The 2,214-nt window shown below is 42.8% G+C and overlaps 1 protein-coding gene across 1 annotated transcript in view; it reads left to right on the top strand.

Moving 5' to 3' along the window:
• Positions 1–1,829, top strand: part of LOC134194858 (uncharacterized) — a 9,386-nt gene extending 7,557 nt beyond the window's left edge. Inside the window, exons 20-22 of the mRNA XM_062663837.1 lie at positions 947–1,232; positions 1,448–1,572; positions 1,638–1,829. Coding sequence (XP_062519821.1) covers positions 947–1,232; positions 1,448–1,572; positions 1,638–1,676 — 450 coding nt within the window. The 3' untranslated portion in view covers positions 1,677–1,829. The remainder of the gene's footprint in view (positions 1–946; positions 1,233–1,447; positions 1,573–1,637) is intronic.
• The last annotated feature ends 385 nt before the right edge of the window (positions 1,830–2,214 follow it).

Raw genomic sequence — 2,214 nt, 5'->3', positions numbered from 1 at the left:
CACACATGCACACACACACACACACACACACACACACATGCACACACACACACACACACACACACACACACACACACACACACACACACATGCACACACACAACACCATTCTGTTTCATAGTCAGATGCTGTAATTCAGAATTGAAATTGAAAGTAAAATTTTACTTTAAGATATGACACTGAGAATGTTAGCTGGCAAGGACACTCAGTATATTATAGAGATAATGAGTGTCGTGAGTGTTGTTGTCATCGCTTGAATTAAGTTTGATTTGATCTTGCTTTTCAATCAACTGTTTTTGTTTATACTGCAAGCAAGTACTTCTTCTCGACAAATCAGTGGTCAAATTTTGTGAATGTGTGAATGTGTGTGTGTGTGTGTTTGTGTGTGTGTGTGTGTGTGTGTGTGTGTGTGTGTGTGTGTGAGTGTCAGTGTGTGTGTGTGTGTGGTTTGGAAGCCGTTAACAAGGAAACAATAGTTGCATGGCAGCATTAAAGAGTAATATTGGATTTGATATTCACAAAAGCTCAATAAACATAAGATGGAGGTTTTGAAAAATTTACTAAAATTATAAACTTGAAAAGAAGTTTGAAACAGTGTCAAGAACTGGAAAGCAATTCTAAATCAGTCCATGCAGACCACCTCAAAGGTGTTCAGACAGTCTTAGAGCTGCCGGCCGGTTCTAAAACCGTCTAACTAAGTAGTCTCTGTCTGTCTGTGGCAAATGAGGTCTCAGGCTTACAAGAATGCCAGAGTAAAGGACACCACCTGGGAAAAGGGGTTGAAGAGACCCGATCTCTGACTGTCAGTCTGACGCTCATCAAAATGTTTTGTAAAATGGTGGGGCCTACAGCATTGACATTGACGTCTTATATTAACACCCAGCCAGCATCCTCAGTGCTGCATGGTTACGTATACAGGCTAATATATCCTGATTTGTATCACTAGGTTGACCTTCCGGCCGACTTTGCTCACCGTCTCTTGAATAACATGCGTGGTAGTCAGCCTCATCACGTTGCCAAGTCGACTCCTCGTTCACTGAACCTTCAGTTGCTGAATGAAGCACAGGCTCAGGTGCTCAAGGAGCTGGTACCGTTTTGGGCAGGATTCGTTAAACGCTACAAGCTACCGGGTGATGGAGATGAAACTGAACAGAAGTTTAAGAGTAAGAAAGGAAGACATCACAAAAGGATTGGTAGGAAGAACAGCACTATGAATAGAAGGACAAAGTCGGGTGAGCAAATGATTACTGATGTTGTTGGATGTGGACCTGCTTTGTGTTTGAGCTTGGTTAGTGTGCACTCGTGTACACACACACACACACACACACACACACACACACACACACACACACACACACACACACACACACACCAATGCCCTAAGCGACTACACTATCGGCCATTCATACTACGATCCTTGTACTATAATGTCTATCATTTATTTCAGAGTGTGACGTTGAGAATGCCATCCCATCAATCGTGCACTGTTCATTGCCACCCTTGCCAACTCCAGTCTCACGTGCAGTCTGTCGCCATCTAACATTCTCTCTTGCAATGGGTGCTCACTGGAAGGTCAGAGTTCCCATTGAAGTATCAAAATTTCATTATTTATATTTGTCGTTGTTACTTGTCTACAGGCATCACAAGATGCAGTTTGTGAAGCATCGAGTCTATAACATGTGATTGGAATGTTTGTAAAGAAATTTTGTAATTGGAAATTTTATTCTTTATTTAAGGTAAAGTGCAGTAGGAATGAGTTAAAAGTAGATGTGCTGTTTTTGTACAACGTGTGCGTGTGTCCAATCTACACAGCAAATGCACAGTGTGCAGGACCAGACCCTACCGGCGCGTCGTTTTGTAGTGTTTGGACTCCGAGGCAATGTCACATGATACAATTATCCGGGTACTTACGTCTAACCACAACTATCACAGAAGAAACGTATTGAGACAGAAAACGCCGCCGAGCTCAAGATTGAAAACAAAGCCACAGAATTCAACGCTCATTCGGGCGCGACTCCAGTATCCCCCAACCCTAAGTTGCACGTGACGTCTCGTGATCTATAAAGCCTCAGTTAGCTAGAAACCTGACAAGGTCAGTCAGATGACTTTTAGGGAAGTGCGACACGTTTTTCAGTCATTTTCAGAATGATTTACAGTAACCTAGTCCGAAAATTGGAGACGCCTGATTCTTGCGTCGAGTTTTGCCAAGAGCAC

The sequence above is a fragment of the Corticium candelabrum genome, chromosome 19 (genome assembly GCF_963422355.1).
Source record: "Corticium candelabrum chromosome 19, ooCorCand1.1, whole genome shotgun sequence".
In the NCBI taxonomy this organism is placed as follows: Eukaryota; Metazoa; Porifera; class Homoscleromorpha; order Homosclerophorida; family Plakinidae; genus Corticium; species Corticium candelabrum.
The sequence above is the reverse complement of the archived record's forward strand: the minus strand, read 5'-3'. Positions and strand labels throughout refer to the sequence as shown.